The sequence below is a fragment of the Dermacentor variabilis genome, chromosome 1, assembly GCF_050947875.1.
Source record: "Dermacentor variabilis isolate Ectoservices chromosome 1, ASM5094787v1, whole genome shotgun sequence".
Lineage (NCBI taxonomy): Eukaryota > Metazoa > Arthropoda > Arachnida > Ixodida > Ixodidae > Dermacentor > Dermacentor variabilis.
In genome coordinates, this window is record NC_134568.1 from 43,079,525 (window position 1) to 43,100,987 (window position 21,463).

The 21,463-nt window shown below is 44.3% G+C and overlaps 1 protein-coding gene across 2 annotated transcripts in view; it reads right to left on the reverse strand.

The window, feature by feature from the left end:
* Tsc1 (tuberous sclerosis 1 protein hamartin) overlaps nucleotides 1-21,463 on the reverse strand; it is an 88,088-nt gene that overhangs the window by 14,338 nt on the left and 52,287 nt on the right. For both annotated transcript variants that reach the window (XM_075687025.1, XM_075687019.1), the window contains exons 14-17: nucleotides 17,959-18,131; nucleotides 17,432-17,562; nucleotides 10,871-10,967; nucleotides 885-1,122 (exon numbers count right to left, since the gene is read on the reverse strand). In XM_075687025.1, coding sequence (XP_075543140.1) covers nucleotides 885-1,122; nucleotides 10,871-10,967; nucleotides 17,432-17,562; nucleotides 17,959-18,131 — 639 coding nt within the window. The remainder of the gene's footprint in view (nucleotides 1-884; nucleotides 1,123-10,870; nucleotides 10,968-17,431; nucleotides 17,563-17,958; nucleotides 18,132-21,463) is intronic.

A 21,463-nucleotide genomic window follows, 5' to 3' on the forward strand; every position in this document is an offset into this window, starting at 1 on the left:
AAAGGAGGGCACTGACGACACGAGTGCAACCTGAAGTACAAATCAGTACTAACTAGCCCAGTTTTCACTTTCGCTGCATATTTTAAGTTTCCTGAATTTTCCAAGCTGTTCAGACGAGCATTATATAGCAATTGCATTATAGGCAGGTATGCTACAGCTACGCAAGCAGTGCTGTTAAAAGGGATGCTAAATCAGTTTAGACAGATAAACTATTATTTTAAAAGACTTTTTTTCATTAATTTTGCAGAAAGAATTTGATTACTAGAAGAGAAAATGAAGGCAAGATGTAGATTTTTAGCATTTCAAGCAGAGACCCCAGTGTCGCTTTGTGTGACGTCACAAATTTCAAAGTATTTTCCAGCAGTTGGGCCATTGTGGTGCAGTAAAAATTCTTGAAACCTGCCAAGTTCTATCTTTGGCTCCTTCAGAATACAACGCAGTCTATATTTACCAATAAGCAATAGACCAAGGCCCAAGCAACCGCAGTCTAAATCCATAACATCATGGCAAGTTGGCACACAAACTTAATCACCCGACTTATGTTTCCAAGTCTTCTTCTGGCTTGGCAAGCCTCCTTTCATGGTAAGACTGGCTTTTTAGGCATAACAGAAGCTTAATTTACTAACTGAGGTCAGCTTATTTTTCTCTTAGGTGCCCCTTTAATTTTCTGTGTCAAGGTCGCTCAGAGCAGCTTCCAGCACTTGTTTACACCTGGGTCTAACACTAACCAGACCCAAGAGATGCACTGCTGCCTACGAAAACTCAAAGGCTACAACAGTGGCCTCAATGACACTGAGCCAAACTGAAGAGTGACAAATATACAATGCTGTGACCAAAACAGAACTTGATTCCAGACACAACGGGTGAACCGTTCAAGCCCTCACTGGCCACTTCGCTGTGTGCTGCCTGTTGAAGCAGGACCAGCTCTGCTTCGGTCTGAGGTCGGGGCTCGCTGGCCTGCAGGCGCGCCTCCAGCCGTTTGTACATCTCGCCCAGGGCCACCAATTCCTTCTGCAGGGACTCCACCTGCTGCCGGTAGCTGCTGCTCATGGCAGCCCGACTGCGCGCCGTCTCCAGCTCCATGTCCATTTCCATGCGAAGGCTGGCATTTTTGTCCACTTCCTGCCAAACACCAGTGCGAAGGGGCACCATTTCACAGGCAAGACTCCTCAGGAAGTGCCAGGAATGCTATTCTGGGCATAGCCAAATTCCGCCACATTGTCAAATTCTGCAATGGTGACACTTTGGGCCAATAAGAGAGGCCACAGCAGCCTTCTGGGCCAATCAGAGTATACAAGATGGCGGAATTTGACAATGTTCAGAATAGCACCCCTGGTTAAAATTAAAATTAAACTGGGGGGCTGCGCCAGAAGTTGCACAGCGAGTTTGAGAGATGCCACAGTGGGGAGTTCTGGCTTAATTTTTCACCTCTAAGGGTTCTTTAAGAGTATGCACTTAAATCTAAGTACACAAGAAGTTTTTTGCCTTTCACCCGCATTGAATTGTGGTCGCCGTGGCTAGGAATCAAACCCACAACCATGTGCTCAGCAGCACAACACAGTGGCTATGGAAGTGCCAGGTAGCAGAGGTACTGGGCAAGGGGAGACTGCAAGCAGTGGTCATATTGTCCATCAAAAGCTGCATTTGAGGGAACTTGTGAGCAGGGAAATGCGGATCTGCCACCTTTCTTCCACACTTCTTCCACCCTTGTGAGTGCCGGGTATTTCCACCTGTTGTATGCCAGAGGTTCTCCCAAAAGGCATCCAATTTTTAGTGGGCATTGGATTCAAATGATGTTTACTGGTGCCGGTATGCTGCTGAACATTTTCCCAAAATTTCTTGATCTCAATATTCGTAGAAGACTTAATAATTATGCTAATTAATAACTTGGCCTCTTCATTGCTATCATTGTGCATCTAACAAATCTCGTAATCAATACTGCAGTCCTTCAAATTGGAGTGCATAAGAAGCTCTTGAAATTCTGCATCACTCAAAAACTGCACAGGATTTTTTATGCTGGTCCGTAATGCTGGAAAACAAGAGACCCGAGTTCGGAGATGGAAACAAGCAACACCAACAGATAAAACACAGGTCATGTCACTTGACATACGCAAAGAAAAGCTGGCATGCAATTTCAGTTTAACCAACTTCTGTGCAGACAGCGTGACCAGTACAAGGAGGTTTCATGTTTGTGAATAATCTTGGGTAAGGCAAAGAATGAGTCGAAATTGTGACAACTTGATTTGGGTACGGCACTTGAAGTTCTCAAATGGCAGTCAAATTGTTTCTTTACTTCACAAGCTTAGTAATTAGTGATAACTTGCAACAGGGAGATTAGAGCTTGACATAATTAATGGTCACACAATCATACGTAATGCCAATACCATTTATTTTCTCAATGACCCACTACTGGGTGAGTCCATGAGAGATTGAACATGCATGTCCACTTGATATTTTTGTTTTGTCCGTTTTTTTTATTTCATGTAGGAATATTCAAACTGTGCGGAACCGAAAATTTTATTACTGAAAAGTGTTCCGAGCAAGCTAAAAAAATATTTGAAGGTGGTGGCGCGAGCATCCTTTTATTACTTACCACAGTATTTTCAGATTTCACGGTCTAATTAAATGCAAACTAAAAATTTAGTGTCGAAACACTTTCTCTGCTCATTTTATTACGCTTCCCAGTAAATTAGTTCCATACATTTTTTTATGCTGTTCACCAACGAAAAAAATGTAAAAAAATTCCAAACATGGCCCAAATAAAAAAAAATTTTTATAACTTTAATGCGTCTTGGTGCATTTTATATTTTACATAGAAACTTGAAAAAAGTGTCAAACATACAACATTCTTTTTGCAACATTTATGCAAAATATCATCTTCCAACATGAAACACAAGAGAAGAAAAAAATAGTTAAATAAGCTTTTTTTTAAAAAAAAAAAAGAAAGAACTTAGTTTCAATTTTCAAGAAAATTTTGGACCTAAGTCCGCTTATGTCGGGCAAAATGCGGGTGCGATAATACGTTTCCTGATTTGCTTTATCCACAAAATATAAGGGGCCAAAGTGGCCCGTGTTGAGCATGCTGGCTTTAGTGCCGCAATGTCTCGTTCCGGTTTGTTAACATTTACTCTCTTAAAGAAAAAAAAGGCAGCGGTTGCCACAACTGAAGGAAGATTTACCTGGGACTTTTATTGTGGCGAGAACAGAGAATGTATTTTTGCTTTCTTTTCTTGGACGCAAGAGAGAACAAACTCGCGACACTACTTGTGGTGCTCGAACAAATTTATTGTGTGTCCTTTGCAGTTGGTATTTAAAAGGGTGTAATCACTGTCAGCTGACTAGCGGCAGTTCTCGCAATGGGCAGCGCATGTCCGCTTGGCTGATGGCGGTTACACGTCCACACATGCCATGACTGAATTCCAGGCACACGCGGCACTGACTTTCACTCCACTGACTTCTGTTGACGATGCTCCTTGACGGCTGCAGCAGGCAGGCGTGATGCAGGGCCACATTCTTGAGGTTGCCGCTAAGTTGGGAGACCATCTCATGTGCCGACTCAATTGACGCGGCGCCTCCAGACCTCAGGTTGAGCAGGGAAGCTTGGCGGTTAAGGAGTCCACCCACACCGTCGCAGGTATTCTTCCCATGCCCGGTGGCGGAAAATATCCACCTCGCAGATGTATACTTGGAATGGCAGAACTCATACAGTTGGTACCTATTTATAAAATGGCTCGCTGCACCATCGCTGACAAATGTTACGTGACAGTAGACGGGTGCTCTTTCGTCCAACGCTTCGTGCACTCTGCCCAGGGCATAGCAGGCGTGCGCTGCGTCCTGATGCATGTCATTGCTTTTGACAGCAAAGCTGTGTGTTGCTTTCCTTGTTTTGGCGACACAGGTGGAAATGGAGATTTGTTTCTTGTGCCAATGGTACGATTGTGTTTCATTTGAGAAAAGGACTGTCCAGTTTTCCGCAATATCAGAATGCAGAACAATGCTTCCGTGCTGTTTGTACTTCTTTGCCTCATGAACAGCCACGGCTTGAGTGCGGCATATGTATTCGTGAGGCATCCATTTGGTCATCCATTTGTCGAGCTCTTTCACAAAAAGGGTTCGAGATGACGTCTTTTTGTTTAAGTGACCGCTTTCCCAAACAGCAAATGTGACCTCGTCCTCGTCGACCATTTCCAGACTGGCCAAAGTGAGGCTTTCACTCCATGGGCACCACTTGCATTCACCTAACATACAATCTGTGGTTGGGGAGTAGCAAAAGCATAATGCCTTCATGCCTTCCAATGAGATTGCCATGTTGGTTACGTCCTCAAGCACGGATACACAAAGGTTGGCATCAGCGCAATAAACGCAAACCTCTTGCTGTGGGGCGAGCAGCACACATTTTTGGACGCATGCTGTAGAACTTTGACAGGGCGATGGCACTTTCAAGGTGAGCTACTTTAAACATCGTGAACATCTCGCGCATAGATCATGTCATAAACCCCTTTGAGACATTATCTGGCTCTGGCCGTTCGTGATGACTGACATAACGTCCTCGTTCGAGACACAAAGTCCGAGAGCACCCAAGTTCGTCCTTGGTGAAGTAGTCGAGCGCGCTTGTACATTCGATGGGCTTAACCTTGACCTCGTGTACGGATCAAAATCTGACCACATTCCATGCTTCTCGTGCCAATTCAGGGCCTTTCTGAACATATATGTTGTGACAGCTCTAATTGCCTCTTGAATGCATTTGTTTTCAACTTCTGGTGGCACAATGGTTAAGAGACTGAGACGCTCTTGATAGGACCTTGAAGCCTCGTACGCTTGCTTCAAGCTATTTAACCAGCCAGCACACGCATGTCATTCTGTCACAGACGGTTCAGGTGTACTGATCCTTTCATATGCAGCGCTCAAAGTTGACCGCATCTTCGTCACCATGACACTTTTATTTTCAGCCTATTTTCTTGTTCTGTAGGATCGCCTTCTGCGCTTGTGAATGCAAGATGGTGGCTTCAATGGTGAAACATTAGAAGAAAGGGGGATGTACCTGTTTAAGTCATCAATCGCTTCTGCTTCCTGAAGGAACGCCTCATCTGCTTCATTGTGGTTGTCACTAGATGAAGACAGGATTTCCTTGAGGCGTGTAAAGCAGTGATGGCAGACCTCGTCGGTGTCGCAAATACCTCAGCCTCTGGCAGTAGCTTCCACAGGGAGGCAACATCCAAAACATTTATGCAACAAACATTTTTTTAGTGATCTTCTGCTTGTGAACGCATAAATAATTGGCACAGATTACTTGGACCGAGCTATGAGCCGCATGCATTGTGTGTATAGTGAATAGCTAGACCAAAAGTTTGTACTGAACAGCACTGCACTCTTTCTATCACTTTTTCTGCACCGCTGTCGTGACTGAGCCTTCAGAACGTTTCACGGTTTCATGTTTTATGAACAAGGCCGTCTAAAGCTTTTCACTGTGAAAACATGTGAGCCGCACTCGTTATCGAAGGACAATATCCGTCTGGCGCCACCAGTAACCTCTGCTGTTCTTGGCACGGGAAAGCAAGGTGCTGACAAAATATCATAAATTAGGCAACTTCGGCAGCCTTTGGCTCAATCTTGCTGCACTGCACTTTTTTGGACAGCTGAAACGCAGAGGTGAAGGTCGAGGTAAGACAGGAAGATGTTATGTGTGAGCGACGTGGAAAACCTGTGATAATGGGAAAGAAAATAAACGGCTCGCGAAATGACTCGGGTAAGTTTGTAGAAAGGCACAGCGTGAGTCGCACGCGGTGGTGCTGAAGAAGGTTCCAGTATCCATTGCACGTGGGGGATGGGCAACAGGCACTGAAGTAGCACCTCTATAATGGCGCACCTGTTGATTATGGAAGCGTTCCCTCGCTTATGGTTTAGCCTGCCTTGGTGCTGCATACAGGTAATTTACTGAGTGCAACAGGCAGATTTCGGCAGGCTCAGCCACAACATGCACTTGCGGTGTCTTGCGTGCCGTTGACAAGCGAATAATGGAGGTGTAAGTGCGATGCCCACAGAGGTTGTAGGCTGCAAATTCAGTATGCGTTAGGACTTTAGAGAGCGCCAGCGCCAACCTCCCCAATCCCTGCACATGCTAAACACAAATAAAATCTGACAATACACTTTTGTTGAAAACAAGCTGCCAGAGCAAAGTTCTCAAACAGCAAAGTAATTAGAACTATATATGCAGGAATGCAACTGATTGACAACCAGCAAAAGTACTGAAGCCAGCACACTCTTTATGGGCCACTGTGGCCTGTTATATCTTGTGAATAAAGCAAATGAAGAAACATATTGCACCCACGTTTTGCACGACATAAGCGGACTTCCATCCAAAACTTTTTCAAAAATTGGAACCGGAGCTTTTCCTTTATCTTATGTTTTGAAAAAAGTTTTTTTGAAGAAACTTTATTTAACAATTCTTTTCTTTTATGTTTCATATAGGAAGACAATATTTTGCATATATGTTGCAAAGAGAACATTGTATGTTTGGCACTTTTTCACGTTTCAGTGTAAAACAGAAAACGCGCCAAGACGCATCAGTTACAACATGCTTCTCATTTGGGCCTTGTTTGGAATTTCAAAAAATTTTTTTCATTAGTGGACAGCATAAAGAAACTAATTTACTGTGAAGCATATTAAAATGAGCGGGAAAGTTTTTTGACACAATGGTTTTAGTTTGCATTTAATTTAGCCATGAAATTGGAAAATATTGTGGTAAGTACTAATAGGAGGACGCTCGCATCGCCACTTTCAAATAATTTTTTTGGCTTGCTGGGAACGCTTTTCAGGTATAAAATTTTTGGTTCCGTGCAGTTTGAATATTTCTACATGACACATAAAAAAACCAGACAAAACAAAAATATCAAGTGGACATGCATGTTTGATCTCTTGTCGAATCACCCTACTATTAGTTTCTTTTACATAAGCTCTTTTAGAACCAATGTTCCTGCACAAACTCACTGTATGAGCAAAGGCACCATACGCGAGCTCAAGTCCGAGACAGAAGGGGCTGGTGGACGAGAGGAAAGCGTGCATGTACCCAGTGGTGGTCTCCGAGAGAACAGACCTGTGCTCTTGTCATGAGCAGCTGACACCAGCTACGCCGCAATGCGAGCACCGCAAACCGTATCGAGTGGAGTACCACTGCCGACAACCGTGATGAGTGGAAAGGGGGAGAGGTGTACGGACGACAGAACAGGTGAATGCCCACGCAGTGGTGCCGGGGCGTACCTCAATCCCCACAAATATTAGAGCTTAGAAATTAATAGAATTACAGAAACAAACATGAAACACAGAAATACCGTATTTATTCGCATAATGATTGTACTTCTTTGTAAAAAAAATTGACGCAAATTCAGATGTGCGATCATTACGTGGGTTAAATTTCCAGTGAAAAAAATGTTTCATCCCGCATTTGCTGCGGGATGACAACAGGTCAAGCAGGTGGCTGCTGCTGTACAATTGCGCTGTAATAGTGCGGGACTGGTGCGGGACACCAAAACAAAAATGGCTGCCGGTGGAGCAAGCCGAACACACCGAACTCGATTTTTTTTCTTTTCGTGGGTACATTACGTGCATTGAAACAGTTTCTTCCGTATCAGTAATGAGTAATATCATTAATATCGGCAAGTTTGCGACAATAACATAGCCATGTCCACTTTGAGGGGACAGAAACAGATGGCGAGCATGCTGCGGAAACTGTGTCATTTGTCTTCACTACTATCCTAATACGGCACATTTCCGCTAAAGGTGGGCGACTATCTTAGCCGTGTTACAAGCGTCGGCGTATGAATAGGGTACACTTCCAACGTATCAGTGTAAATGTGGCCACTACGGTTGCCGCTTGCGATTTGTTGCGTGCCCACAAGTGCAGACGAGAAGAATCGAAAGGCGCCTTTTTTGTCGTTGTTGGCCAAAACCATTATGAAGCCTACAAGTAATAAAGCCAAGGCAAGTTTGGTTGTAGCTTTTTTTTTTTTTTTCATGGAAGTGAGGAAAGTGATGAAAGGAATGAAATGGGGCATCTGCATAAGAATATTGCATGTGTGCAGACCATTTGGTATGTCTTCAAGAGTCGCGTTTGACAGCATTTGACAAATGGTAAGCGCAATCATCATTTGCTAGACTTGGCACACAACATATCGCTGCGACAAGTTCGGGGTGCGATCATTAGACGGGGGGGAAAAAAAAATCGAATTTTGACAACAAAATTCAGCGGTGCGATCATTACGCGAGTGCGATCATCATGCGAGTAAATACCGTATGTGTCCAAAAGCATTTACATGTCAAATGGTAAAGAGCAAGAAGGACTGGTTTGAGAAAGCTTTACAGGGTAACGAGGTCTTTAAGCATTAAAGTGCCCCAGGCCAGCACCCCTAACCAACCACAAACCTTGAAAAGCTCATTAGTAATATTGTGTTCGTGATTGTATTGGCTCTTACTGCATAAATTCTGAGATGTCCGTCGTTGCTCGGAAGCTTGGTCAGCAAAATCCCTTCCCCTGTTCTTGATTATCTGAGATGGTTGTTGCAGAAATGCAGCACTATAGCAAAACCACACACAAATTATTGAGCTTAACATCCCAAAGCAATATACAGGCTATGAGGGATGCCCCATGGTGGGAGGCTCCAGATGAATTTCGACCACCTGGGGTTCTTTAACGTGCACCTATACCTAATCACACAAACATTTTTGTATTCTGCACCCACTGGAATGTAGCTGCTGCAGCTACATCCCAGCAAACTTGTGCTCAACAGCAGAATGCCGTAGTTGTTGCTGAGCCACTGCCACAAGCTACACAGCAGAGGCACCAAGAGCGGAGGAGGCTGAACCGGTGGAGCCTTCACGTGGCGGTGCTGCAAATGTGATGGCATGCGATGGCTGGGCTGTGTGCAGCAGGCACAGCTGCCAGCAACGTTGGTTGATTACTTAGTATCATTTCTTTTGTTTCGCACTGCCAAAATACCACGTGGAGACAAATCCAGACAAATGTGTTGCATTTTTGGGTGCACAATAGGTTATTCAAACGTGACTGCAGCTGATGAGGTCATTCAGTTCCATCTGTTTTCATCGCATCCTCACCAGGTGGAACGGTGGAAAGTCTGGATATGTGTGGTCCAAAGGCAACGGTACATTCTATTCTTATTCTGTTTTGCTTTTGTGTAATTGTTCTAGCACAAATAAAGGAGCCATTCATATGCAAGACCTTCATGTTCCAAGTAGATTGTGTGTCTTCGCCTCTGGAGATGTGACGGCTGCAGAGCTTGGGCACTGAAGGCAAACACGAGGATTTGTGGTCGTCATTTTGCCGTCCTCTCAGTTGTCCAGTCCTTTCATTTGGGGTATATTTTCTTTCCTCATGCTTGCCACCTCTCATTGTGTCTGGTACACTACTCTGTGTCCCCTACATTGATGGTGAGCGCCAACGCAGCGGCGTGTTTTATACTCGCCGTCACACCAAGCTGCGTGAAATATACAAAGAGTGAAGAGTGGGCTAGTTGTCAGGAAATTATTATCAGCAACATGTAGCAAAATAAATAAATAAATAAATAAATAAATAAATAAATAAATAGAAAGGAAATGGACAGAGAACAGGAATGTACAGACACATGTGCGATTGGTGCAGCAGAGTAAGAAACCCACGAAAGGGAGACACAGGTCTATCTTTGTGATTCTTATGCTGTTTCATCAATCTACGTGATTCGAAATGTTAACGTGCACAGCAAAACAACATAAACTGCTGGAGTTCCACATCTTAGGTTGCTGCGGTGAACTTTGTGGGGTGCACCTGCATCGTTAATTGCTCTCATTTTTCTCCTTTATACAGGGTTTTTTAGCAGAACCATATTTGTTTCAAAGTAAGCCTGTGTCAGATAACACAATTCTAACCCTTGATCTAAATTACTCAATGAGGAGGCCATTACTTCGAGAAATCAAAATGTTCCATTGAAAAAGTCAGCTAATTAACTTTTTAATTAATTACTCTATGACACATATTTCGATGTACGAATTATAGCCACTGAGTTCGCACGGCGTACCCACATGGAACAAATTCTCTGGACAGCACCAGTTCCGAGATATAAATTTTCAAAGTGTCAGTTGAAATGCATTGGTGTTCCAGTTACTTTTGTACTTCAATGTATAAAACAGTTTTTTTTTTTTTTAAAAGTAACTGGAACGCCAATGCATTTCGTCAGACACTTTGAAAATTTATATCTCGGAACTGGTGTTGTCCAGAGAATTCGTTCCAAGTGGATACGCCGTGCGAACTAAGTAGCTATAAATCGTATATTGAAATATGCGGCATAAATTAATTAATTAAAAGATAATTTGCATAATTATGTTAATTATTCCATTGAACATATTGATTTCTAATAGAAGTAATGGCTGCCTCATCAAGTAATTTAGATCAAAGCTTAAAATTGTGCTACCTGCCATAGGCAATCTAAAAAGTTTTGTGCAGCTAAAAAAAAACATCCTACACTACCCGATGCCACGAATGTGACCTGCCTTGTACAAGCAGTGACCTTTCACAAAAATGCATTTTCCATTTCGTCAGACCTTGGAAACAAAATCACTGGAAGCGCTGTGTGCGCCTTTGCCCTGTCATCTGCATCAGATGCCTTTGCTGTTACTGTTGCTGTTAGCGGCACCGCTCGCCAGCGCACAGTTGGCACCTTACGATCGCCAACCAGTGGTGCTGGCAACAATTGTGTGTGAAAGTGGCCAATCTACTCTTGGCAAGTGGCGGCCACAGGCCAGCCAAATGCACTGGCTATTCCTCCAGTCGGAACAGGCAGACAAGGATGAGAAGGGAAAAAAAAAAAAAAATGCGTGCACCCACCTTCTGAAGGGTGGCTCTCGCCGACTCAGTGTGGCGCACCTGCTCGGCCATGGACCTGTTCTCCCGAGTCACAAGTTCGTTCTTCATCTGCAACTCCCTGCACCAAGCACAACAAATATATATATATTGCGAGACAGTTGTTAAACCTCGACGGTTTATACTGCAGGTTGCGCACTGAAAACGACGACGCTGGCCATGATGGTGAATATATAGAGGTGAAGAAGATGAAGGGGTAATATAATGCTCACACAATTTTCCCTGTGCGTGGAAGCGGCCAACCTGGCCGTTGGTTATGACGGCAAACGCCGTGTGAAAGGCTTTAAATGCGAAACATGCACAATCTCTGTGGCACGGCAGCGGCCATCCAAAGGCGGAACAACTGGAGTGACACGATAGTTAACTGGTGAAGTCTGTTCCTGAACAATGTAGGGTCCGATAAAACGGGACTGAAATTTGTCGCATAAGCCAGGAGCGCGAACTGGGGTCCACAGCAACACTTCGTCTCCAGGGTGGAAGGAAACGACACGGTGGGATGCATCATAGCAAGTTTTGCGGTCATGTTGACTGGCGTCGGTGTTGAGGCGGGCACGTTGGCCACACCGGGCAATGCGTGAAACGAACTGCTCACACATTGATGTGGACGATGGCATGGGGACACCGAAGAAAGAAACGTCGAAGATAGTGATCGGTTGGTGACCATACACAAGGAAAAAGGGCGAGTACCCTGTAGTGTGTTGGAAGGCCGTGTTGTATGTGAAAGTGATGAATGGTAGAATGACATCCCAATTGGTGTGGCCAGGGTTGATGTACATTGATATCATGTCGGACACCGTGCGATGAAAGCGCTCTGTGAGACCATTAGTTTGAGGGTGGTAGCTGGAAGTCGTTTTATGGATGGTATTGGACGCATGGAGAACATCGTCGAGAAGTTTAGACAGAAAGGTCCTGCCGCGGTCACTCAAAAGGACATGTGGGGCTCCGTGCCGTAAAAAGATGGCTTCGAAGAAAAAGACTGCAACCTCCTCTGCGGATCCTGAAGATAGTGCGGCTGTTTCAGAGTACCGTGTCAAGTGGTCGAAAGCTGTGACGTTCCACCGTTCACCGCCAGTGGATAAGGGTAGCGGTCCATAGAGGTCGATACCAATGACTGCGAAAGGAGCTTCCGGACACGGCACAGGTTGGAGCAGTCCAGCCGGAGGTGAGGTCAGTCGTCTGCGGTGTTGGCAGAGCGAACAGGAAGCCACGTATTTCGCTATGCTGGTTGTCAGTCCAGGCCAAGAGAAGTGGCTGTGAATTTGCTCATAGGTTTTATAGAAACCAAAGTGACCGGCAGTGGGATCGTCGTGAAAGGTTTCCAGTATCTGGGCCCGAAGTGGTCGGGGAACGACAGGAACCCAACAGTGTCCTTCGGGATGAAACATGTACCGGTATAATATACAATTTTCGATCTTGAAGTTCTTCAACTGCCGACGGAGCTGAGCGTTAGGTGTGCGAGATGATCCACGCATGCGTTCCATAATGGAGTGGCAGTAGGAGTCGCTACATTGGCAAGATGCAAACGTATAAGAATGGCTGGATGGGAGCTGGTCGAGAGCTGCGAGTAAAGGGAATTCAGATGGCGCTTCCTGCGGTGTGCTCACGGAAGGTTGTAAGCGAGCAGCGCTTGGTAGGGGACAGGGGTGGTAGGGGACAACGAGAGAGAGCATGATGATGAATATATACAGGTGAAGAAGAGCAAATCGGTGCGGCGGTGTGCACATCGGAGCAAAGTGTTATTACATTCCTTTCACCAACAAGAAAACAGAAGTACGAAGTGCATACTCTTTGAACGAGGAAATTATTCAAGTGGCAGATAAAGTAAAGTACCTCAGCGTCAGAATTACTGATACACTGCACTGAACTGTGCATGTGGATAATATAACAAGCAAGGCCATGCAGATGCTGTCCTTCTTTCAGGGAAATTTCAAGCATGCACCACAGTCATTAAAAGAGACATTGTATGTTACTAATATAATGCCCACATTTGAGTATGCATCCATAGCATGGGATCTGTATACCGAAATCCTTACAGACAAACTAGAAAGGGTTCAGAAGTGCTCCCCAAGATTCATCACAGGCAAATTTTCCTTCACACGACTGATGAATGGAATGCTTTACCCTGGGAAATTGTTGATGGCCCCAATTTTCTAAACAGTGTTGAAAATATGCTTTAAAACATATTATTCTTTATCTTCTTTCATAAGTTTCTTCGAGAGCAATGTTATAGTACTGCTATTTTGTATATATTTCAATGTTTCCTTGTCGCTTTCCTTCAATTTTGCAAGCAATGTAACCGTACAATAATGCATTCTTGGTGCTGAGGGTAATCCTAATAAATAAATAAATAAATAAATAAATAAATAAATAAATAAATAAATAAACCATGCGCGAGATCAGATGCACAGGCTAGACTGATGGCTGTAGTGTCACAGTATGAATCCACACGAGGTCCCCTCCGCGTCAGAAAATTCTGTCGACGGCATGTAACTTTTGGCCAGCAGCTAGGTTTGGTTGGACCGCAGTCGGCAAGCCAATATGTCAACCCACGCAATAGCACCAATCACCCAGTTGCATATTCGCGGCGATGCAGAGCACATGTATATGTAATTTATTGTTCCCGTGCCTTGTATCGGCACAGCAAGATGTCGACGGGTCATCAACATCTGCAGGAAACTGTTTGCTGGCTCTCTGAGGCACACTGCTTACGTTCTTTTGGCATAGACCTGACTGAGATGTTTTTTCCATTGATGTCTACGTATATGCTTACAGCAAATATTGGGTGTAACGAAGGTATTATCGTGTCCAATGCAACTTTGTTATAACACGGTTTGACTGTAAACCAATTTCACCATGTTCAGAGGGCAGGTAAAGAAGCCCTATCAGTGCCATGACAGTAGTCTTTGCCTTTTTTACTTGGTTTCAAGGCAACATTGACAGGAATGCTGAGAAAAATCTTACTGTCTTCTTTTTTGTTCCAGTGAAACTGAGAAAGTTGAGGGTGCATCTGCTCAACCCTACTCTTATTGTAGAATATTTTTATTCGCCCCTTGCTGTGTTTTGATCTTGAGGAGTAGACGGGTTTGTCATAGCACAAACACAACACGCTTCTTACTATATTTGGGAAAACACAGGAAACGAGGGAGGGAAGACAAGTTCACTTGTCAAAACACTGGCTCCTGCTTTCACCTTGTTCTCGTTTTGCTCATCTTACTATAGTTGCCCTTCAGCCTGCTAAGGACAAGTACCAGCATGCTTTGCGGTGGTGGCGTAATGAAACTTGTGAAATTGTTCTACTGAAGTGCTACTTGTTCGTGCGTGTATAGTGGAATAAAATGCTTTAATTGTGTAAGGCACACACCACCTAGTATTTGGAACGTGAAAATTTGGAAAAAAATGTTTGACTAAGCATACCCACATGTGTGACCTCGAAGACTGCAGCGGCGTGCCGTTGCCCTGGAGGTCACATTTGCACGCTCTTTAATTTCCGCAAGCCACTGCTACATGGCGCTGCTAATTACTGTTCTGCCAACGATAGCATCATAATCAGTGTTGTCATTTTAGCAATTTTGTCACTAGATTAGCACATTTTTTTATCTGTTTAGCAAAAAAGTTTTATATTAAGTGACAGGTGACTTTTTTTAGCAGTGTGACAGAACAACTGGCAATGCTTTAGCAACTTCAAAGTTTGAAAATGGCTTTCTAGGATGCACTTAATTACTCAAAAACTATAAGTAAGTCATCAAAATTGCCTGTACAGCGCATAGGCTCTGTAACCATGATAAGCAGCACTTGTCTTTATATCTGTGGCATTCACATCGTGTTTGTGCTTCAGAGCAAGGTGGTCTTAACCATTTCCGCATGGAAGATGAGCTCAGCTTGTCAAGGGTTTACTAGCAGAAAATGAAGAAGACGAGCTAAGCTAGTACAAAGATGCTTGGCCTCATAATTGAGTCTAAGAGACTGCTCTGGCTTGACCACTGCACTGTGTTTGTAGAAATTAACGCCAGATGGTGATGCGCGGTTATGTCCAGCAAAGGTCAATTCTTTAAGGGGAGATTTGTTGTTGCACTGGAAATGCTTAACTTCAAGATGGCAGCCCCCATGGGAAGCGCCAGTAATTCAACGCGTGGGGTTTAGTATAAAAATAAAATGTGCGCTTTCCGAAACTTCATCGCCTTCAAGTGGAAGTGATGCTGAACAGGTCTCGAAAGACTCTGGTGTGTCATCTCAGCTCTGATGACGGTGTGAATGACAGTGTGAATGACAGTGTGGATGACAGTGTGGATGACAGTGTGAATGACAGTGTGGATGACAGTGTGGATGACAGTGTGGATGACAGTGTGGATGACAGTGTGGATGACAGTGTGGATGACAGTGTGGATGACAGTGTGGATGACAGTGTGGATGACAGTGTGGATGACATAAGCTGTGCACGTGTATGCACACAACTTGACAACACGAAGAGCAATATTTCTCCTGCACCACCCCGGTTTCCTTTCCCTAGGTCTCCTCAAATGAACCTCTAATCAATGATGGAGCCGGAGGTGGAGTCTTTCCTTTAATTTTTGTTTCAATAGTGATTACCTGGACCCTTCAGGCAAATTTCCACAGTCGGCATTGCTGTCGCCCATGATGTTCTGTATAAAGTCTAAATGTGATAACATCGCAGCCATGCGCCGTATGCTGTAAGTGTGAGGGAAAGTTCTGAGGGTGAGCCGAGAAGGATAGCGGCTTGATGCAGTGGTGCCTTCCCACGCACGCAAGTGGGGAGAGGTGGCAGGTTAGTGCACATCTCCTCTTCTACCCCGGCTGCGGCAGATGAGTGCACTACCTGCGCCCTATCATGGGGGCAATCTGCAATGGGTGTGAAATCTGAGTGACTCAAGATAGCTGATGGATCCATGTGCACTGTGTTCGTATGTACCTAGTTCACGCTGAAGTGAGAGGCAGCACGATGGGGAATTCGCTCGCCGCTGCTGCCTCTCTTCGTCACGCCAGCGTTCCAACAGTGAGTCTCCGTGGTCGTCGATTGAGATGTGTTCGTGTTTGCTTGGGCACGCGTGATAGTGTGCTTGTTAATTTACAGCAGTTTATGCACCTGACAAAACTACTAACCTTGCTTCATATAGCTGTCTAATAATTTGCTATCGCAATAAACACTTCGCCTTTTGGGCAAAACTGTGACATTTCTACAAAACTTCTTTTAATCAATCTTAAAGCTGCAAGCTCTGCAGCTTCTCAAAACATTCGAGTGGTGAATGTAACTGTAGCAGCAAATTAATCTATCAAAACTAATTTCAATAAAGTGTATGGTGAAATTTAGAATGCTGATTTAGAATGCAGCAGGTGCATAATCAACAGATCAAATTTATAAAGGCATACATGTCGGAGCAGCTGGGCTTGTTCATGTGGATCTCAACACAAGAACGCTTCCGTTTCTCATGGCTTTCAGAGAAATCACTACTTCACAAAGTTTTCAGGTGAATCAAGGGGTGAAAGCGTAGTACTTTACCTACCACGGCTGGTCTGGAGAGCGTGTCTGGCATCAGGTATAATATACAAGCGCTCCAAATCAGCCGTGGACCTAGGTAAAGATCACGCACTTGTCATCATCATGTTAGCAATGTATGACAAAGCAAATGTTGAATAATTTTACTCTTGCACGAGCGCTGAGACCTGCAAAGTTTGCACGAGAAGATCACTTTACCTGTGTTTTTAAAAATCTTCCTCGCTTTGTAACCTTACGATCTGGAGGTAAATGCCATATTTCAGCTTGCCTCATCCATTTTTACGTAGACATATTTAATTATTAGCAAATTAAAAGCCTTATACACACTACCAGAAAATTTAATATTTATTCCTCACCTACATAGACACTAGCCAAACATGACACATTTCAGTAGATAATAATTTATGCCTCATTAGCTTATGTAACAGGGTTTGAAAATGGCTACATCATATAAGTTCACTCAAAAGCTTTAGCTACAATTTTAGCTACTTTGAGAAATTTTGAAGAAATTTAGTGACTTTCATGTCTCTGTTTAGCAACACACGTCAAAAAGTTGTGGCGATTTAGCAGTAAATGTGAGAGAAATTAGTTAGGCCTTACCTCGCACCTCTTTAGGATCCCGGATCTATGATTTAAACCATGTTAACTGCATTGTAAAGTGTTGTTCAGGAGCTCACTCAACATACATCCTGCCTCTTTGAGGGGCGAAGTGCAACTGACGGTGGTCCGGAGGAGACCACCGTCAGTTGCATTATATATACATATACATACACCTCTGCCATGTGACGGCTTCCCACACTTTACACACATGCACTTTTTCCATTTTGACACTCTTAATGCTAACACATAAAAAAAAGTGAAAAAGAAAAGTGGCAACACTGATCATCATCATTATCCCCATATTCCGCCAGACTGCGATCCCGCAGATCCCGCTGCATAGGCTGCATAGCTTCAGTGTGCTTCCACGGTATCGACTATGCGGTATTTGCCAGCAAAAGAACAGTGATGCTTACGCAATTTTGCTCTCCAGCATTTTGATGGCTCCTTCCAGCTCAGCCTTCTCTTTCTTGGCCTCTTGGGATGACTTCTGTAGCCTCTCTTCGTACTGCTTGATCTCCAACTCTAGCAAGAACAATTGGTCCTTCTGCAGAAAAAAAAAAAGGGGGGGGGGGGGAACAAGCAGGTGTCTGGTGTCACGGTAGCTAAGAGTGCTAAAATCATGACGCAAGCACTGAAGTCATATTCACACAGCTTTAAAGTCCACAGACATGGCTGGGGAAGTATCAATGTTACAGGGACCATGACACACCTTTTAAAACTGAGAAACATGCTGGACTGGGTGCGGTGCTTTGACAATATGTGACAATATGGCCTTTAAAAAGACAAGTCCACTTGCCACAACGTTGGCTGCTGCTTTCCCCTTGTTCTCGTTTTGCTCAGTATGTGCAACTACTATGCACTCATGTAGTGAGCAAGTAGCACAGGAAACCTGGATGGCAAACACACAGTAAAGGCTGTAGTGCAGAAAACAAATGCTCACATAAGCAGCAGTTTGCTCTTCAAGAGCCAGAATCTTCTTGGCCTTGGCTAAAAGACGACGGTTCCGCTCCATGTGAATGTCTCTGCGGTGCCGCTCATAGAGTAGCACTACATACAGCAGGCACACTTGTCCTTTCAAACACTCCACTTCTTCCGATTTATCTTCTCTCATTCCTGGAAGAGAGAAGAAAAAAAGCTTGTTTTCATCCTCACCATGTTTTTACCAGCCATAGTTTTGGGGTGGCTAGGTTAACAGTTTTTGCTGTCTAACCGATTACACTGTCTGCCTATACTAAAGCACACTGTGATCTGAGCACACTGTTTTTGCATTTATGCAAAAAAGAAGAAGATATCGCACACTGCGGCAAATGTTTACGTGATGCATTTGTGGACCAGCAAGGAAAAAAATTAATTCTGGGGTTTTACGTGCCAAAACCACGATATGATTATGAGGCACGCTGCCGTGGGGGACTCCAGATTAATTTTGACCACCTGGGGTTCTTTAACAAGCACCCAATACATGGTACAGGGGTGCTTTTGCATTTTGCCTCTGAGCCAGCAAGGCAAAATGGCACATTACAACAAGAGAGGCACTGCAGATTTCAGTGATGAATGCGTCCCTCAGCCACCATAGTGGACCTTGCAGAGCAAGCAGAAATTTTATTCAGTCTTAAAATGTGTTGAATTACAAGACGCAATGTGCTCAAGCTTGTAGTAACGTGCCACAGCACCACAATACGATGAACGATGTGCAGCGAATTTCGGTGACAAACGTGTCCTCCAACTTCAATTTTCGTTGTCAGCTAAAAGATGCACGTGCTAACTTCTTAAAAGTAAATTGTTAATGTGCAATGGGCTAGCATGACAAGCATCTCAAAGCACTGGCTTGTATGAGGGAAATTCGCAAGGGTGTTTTATTCTACCTTTTCAGTAGGCATGCATCCGTGGCACTCAAGTATGCACTGTTGTGCATCCCTCTTTCTATGTCATCATCATCCCTCATCACACCTACATGTCCCCATTCCCCTCTCCCTGTGTAGAGCAGCAGGCTAAAGCATGCTGGCTCAGGTTGACCTCTCTGCCTTGGTTCAAATAAGTGCTCTCTCTCTCTCTCATCCGTGGCCTAATGGTTAGAGCATCGGCCTTCTGTGCTGGGAGAACCGGGTTCAAGACCAACCATCAAACATGTAATTTGTTTTTAATGAGCAGAAGCTTTCACTTAGTATCAATATGCACATGTGTAGTGCTCTCATAGCATGTCAAGCGGTTAGAAATGGGCACCAATTTGGGGAGACTGGCAGCAGCGGCATTGCATGATCCACATCTAACCCTGAATCCTCTGCTTGCGCAGCTGTCCTTGTCGGCCGCTGTTTCTTCGGTGACCGTCTTCGTGGTGCCATCCTGCCGCTTTCCTTCCCTGGACGGCGCTGAATCATCCACACGGGTGAATCTGCGAATGCGTAGCCACTTCGTGGTCTGCTGCTGGCATTGGCAAAATCACCACTGGAGATCGCTGCTATCGCGGCGCGCTTGATAAAGAAGCCGCTATCGACGCCTGCTCTTCACTGGCAGCAGCAGCATTGCACGATCCACATCTAACCCTGAATCCTCTGTTTGCACAGGTATTCCTAAGTTTTCCTTCTATTCCATATTTTTTTTCTGCCACTGCTGCTGCTGCCATCAACCGTTTGTTGGTGCTTTTTTTTTTTCTATCCGAGTCTCTGTTTAATACTCGTACCATGCCAACGAATGCAGAACTATCGAAACAAAATTGAGGAGCTGGAAATTAAGATTAACGACATGGCTAAAAGCATTCATGAACTCGTCTTCAGTAAGATCTTGCTAAGAATGAAGGAGTCTGGGATTTATGTTGTCGAGCTAAAAAAAAAGAAGTTGATTCCTTGATTACAAGTGCCGAGCACCTCAACGCACTTGTAGAAGAATTACGCAGCCAAAATGCTAACCTGATTGTTGAGAACAAGCAACTGAAATCCCAGAACCAGTCATTGACTCGTAAAATGGAGGAGCTTGAGCAGTACTCTTGCCTTGGCAATGTCGAGATCAAGGGCATTCCCTGCTCCCAAGGAGAGGACTGTATCGCAATAATGAAAACAGTAGGAGACAAAATTGGCTGTCCCGTATCGCCTAGCGATCTGGACATTGTTCATCGCATACCAACCAGAGCTATCGACAAGAAAAATATCATTGCTCGTTTCTGTTCCAGAACTAAGAAAGCTGATTTTGTGAGCAAAGCACGTAAAGCCAAACTCTCTCTTAGTGACGTATTTTCTGGCCCATTTAATGCTCCCGTTTTTGTTAACAAGCATCTGACCCCATCTAACAAGGCTCTCTTTTCCAACGCCCTAACTTTGAAGAAAAGAAGCAACTGGATGTTCCTTTGGATGGACAACTGCCAAATCAAGGCTAGGAAGACTACTAACAGCAAGTTCTCCGCACTCGAGACGAATCTGACCTAACCAAAATAGACTAGAGCTCATTGTATAACCAATTGACATAACAATTATGGCTTCTCTACTGATACCCCACCAAGTGAATTCTTTTTTTAAGCGGATTTCATTCCATCATTCATTTTAACGCAAGGAATCTTCGTAAGCACTTCGACGCAATTGACAATTTCCTCATATCACTAACTAGTTCGTTTTCACTAATTGCCATTACTGAAACTTGGTTATCTGACGATGACAAAAATTTGTATTGCTTCCCTAACTGTAAATCGGAATACTGCAATAGATTAACGAGCTGTCACGGTGGTGCGGCCATATATGTTTCTCCTAATATTGCTTATTGAAGAAGACACGACCTATCCTTAACCATTACTAAATGCAAACCTGTTTGGACTGAATACTGATTTCTTGCTCAGGACAACAAGAATTTAATATTTGGCTGCATTTACCGTTCTCCTTCATCGTCAGTAAATGAGTTCTGTACCAATCTTGATCATATCTTACAAACTATATCACTAGAAAATAAAAATGTTGTTGTTATAATGGGTGATATAAATATTATAAAGGAGATTTATTGGGGTTCGTAGCGACCGCCAGTCCTGGGATACACCGAGCAGCTCCCGAGCTCGAGCTTCTGCTGCGCGCTTGATGCTGCCGACTCTGTGCGCACGTTCGTCATCTTCCTTACAATGGCCCCGCGGAAATAAAGGAGCCATCCTGACGACTTAGTTTTCTGGAAGGACGGTAGAATGGTGATACGACTTGAGACGCTGAATATGAACGACTTCACGGTTACGACGTCGCATGTCAGACGGCGGCGTTAGCGGCTCAACCAGGTAATTGATGGGTGATGTTCTCTCGAGAACGCGGTATGGCCCGTCATACTTCGGAAGGAGTTTTGAAGCGAGCCCAGGCGTGCGGTGTGGCACTAACAACCAAACGAGAGCGCCCGGGAGAAAAGTGGGAGTTGAGTTCTGGGCATCGTGAACGGCTTTTTGACGGTTCTGGTCGTCCGAGGTGAATCGGCGGGCCAGCTGGCGA